This window comes from Hoplias malabaricus, chromosome 4 (assembly GCF_029633855.1).
Source record: "Hoplias malabaricus isolate fHopMal1 chromosome 4, fHopMal1.hap1, whole genome shotgun sequence".
Taxonomy (NCBI): domain Eukaryota; kingdom Metazoa; phylum Chordata; class Actinopteri; order Characiformes; family Erythrinidae; genus Hoplias; species Hoplias malabaricus.
The window spans coordinates 18188903-18191241 of record NC_089803.1 but is presented as its reverse complement, the minus strand read 5'-3'; the positions used below and the strand labels follow the sequence as shown (position 1 = coordinate 18191241).

The window sequence follows — 2339 nt, the reverse complement described above, 5'->3', positions numbered from 1 at the left end:
GTGTGTTCCTTCCTTGCGTCCAGTAATTCCAGGTAGGCTCCAGACCCACCATGACCCAGAACTGGATAAGAACTTACAAATAATGAATGAATGATTAGTCTTCTTAGATTTTTAAAATGACCCAATACTGAAATACTGAAAACTCTAATATTCATGAACAAGACAGCTGTTACTGTTCCTTTGAAACCAACATGAGCTTCAGTTGTCTGTTCTGAACAGTTCTAAAGGTCATTTATTAAGTAAGATTAGAGATTTTCTGACTAAACCATCAATAATTTTAAAGCCAAGAACATTCACTGTCCATTTTATCAGCAGCACGGCCACATATGTGCACATGTGGTATTTCTACAGTTAGAGACTGTAGTTGATCTCTTGCTCTGCACACATTGTTTGTCAACTTTCACCCTGTTCTTCAGTGTTCAGAAGCAAATAATTACTGATTTGATTTTGGGTGGTGGATCATTCTCAAAGCTGCAGTGACACTGATGTGGTGATGATGTGTTAGTGTGTGTTGGGCTAGTATGAGTGGATCAGAGAGCAGTGCTGCAGGTCGTTGTTAATGTTTTGGCTGATTAGTGTTTATAATAAATGAAGGATGTTTAAGAGAAGTGAGATTTCTGGTGAAGTTATGTTCTGAAGGTGTTTTGCATCGACAGAGGACACCCTGCACTGAGTGCTCCATGCTTCAGTGCTCTGGGAGTGTTTATAGTCCTGAGTTTAACACTTCATCACTGAGAGCTGCTCCAGAAACTTCTTCACCCACATGAGCCATGACTTTAATCCCCATCTTCATCTGGACCCTGATCTTCTGGACTCCAGGTCAGACTCTGTTTCAGATTCAGTTTAGAGAAAGTCCTCAAGAGATTCTTTTAAATATTATTTATATGATTTATATAACTGTGTAAAATTATTGTCCTTCATGTCTGTTTTCCAGAGTCTGCTGGTCAGGTGACTGTGACTCAGACATCTGCAGTGAAATCTGTTCTTCCAGGAGACACAGTCCCTATCAGCTGTAGAACAAACCCAGCAGTGTATCAGGGCTTGAGCTTCCAGCCTTTGTCTTGGTATCAGCAGAAACCTGGAGAAGCTCCTAAACTCTTGGTTAAGAAAGCAAATGAGTTAAATTCTGGTATTCCAGCTCGTTTCAGTGGCAGTGAATCTGGAACTGACTTCACTCTGACCATCAGTGGAGTCCAGTCTGAAGATGCAGGAGATTATTACTGTCAGAGTTACCATTACATCAACAGCAAGCATGTGTTGCCACAGTGAAACAGAGTCGTACAAAAACCTCTTTCACTCCAGCTGCACAACTCAAACATCATCAGTTCAGTGAAGTCTTCCCCTGCTGGTTGTTCAGTAGAAACTGATTCTTGTTGTAGCTCCTGTTGTCCATGAAGTGCTGGACAGTGTAGAGATGACCACAGATGAGAAGAGTAGTCCAGACCTGCTTAAAGAAGTCAGGTTATAAAATGTGAGATAAAGCACAGTGTTATTTTAATTTCTAAGGTCTCCTTCCTCTTAGAGTTCCAGTTTACTTTCACAGACTGCATTTGTTTAAACATGTGAGTGGTCTCCTCTTCCTCTGACTCCAGCTCAGTGTTTAAAGCCTTTAGGTCACAAACTGCTGCTCTGTTTGATCAGCTCTCAAACCTGATTTTAAACTGTTATTTAGGTGTTTAGGTTTTCAGCACTGGGTTTTATTTCTTACAACAGTGTTGCACAATAGAACTGGTATTCACAGGCACTTGAAGCACAAGCATTATGTATGTATGTGTGTCAGAGGTGAACAGTAGTGAGTGTCTGTCTAGTCAAAAGTGAATGAATGCTGAGTGGGTAAAGAAAACTTTACATAGTAAGTCTAAATATTCCACTTGATCCACATTAATATCTCTGTAGATCCACATTTATATCTCTGTAGATCCACATTAATATCTCTGAAATTCCACATTATTATCTCTGTAGTTTCACCTTAATATCTCTGTAGTTCCACCTTGCCTCTGCAGTGTCTGGATGAGTCCAGTCTGGAAACGCAGGGGATTATTACTGTCAAAGTTTTCACTGCCCCAGTAGCTGCATGTTCACACAGTGAGTCGTACAAAAACCTCCTTCAGTTAAAGAGACTGCACTGCTGCGGCTGCTGAGTTGAGGATGTGAAACTGCTCATTCCTTAGAAATGAAAAAAGCCAAGTTGTCCTTAATGCCTCTTTTAGTTTCTCCTGGAGAACCCTGTAGAGCATTGGTTTTCAAACTTTCTAGATCAAGTACCACCCATTATCAAAACAATACCTCTAAGTACCACCTATGAGTCTGTGGTAATGTGTAAGGTAGGAATGTAAAGC

General features: G+C 40.5%; 1 gene segment (V, D, J or C); it reads left to right on the top strand.

Annotated features, from left to right (window-relative positions):
- The first annotated feature begins 770 nt into the window (after nt 1–770).
- LOC136694941 (immunoglobulin kappa variable 3-15-like) lies at nt 771–1269 on the top strand. The segment is given in 2 exon segments: nt 771–819; nt 935–1269. Coding segments are annotated over 2 exon segments (384 nt in total).
- Nucleotides 1270–2339: the final 1070 nt, after the last annotated feature.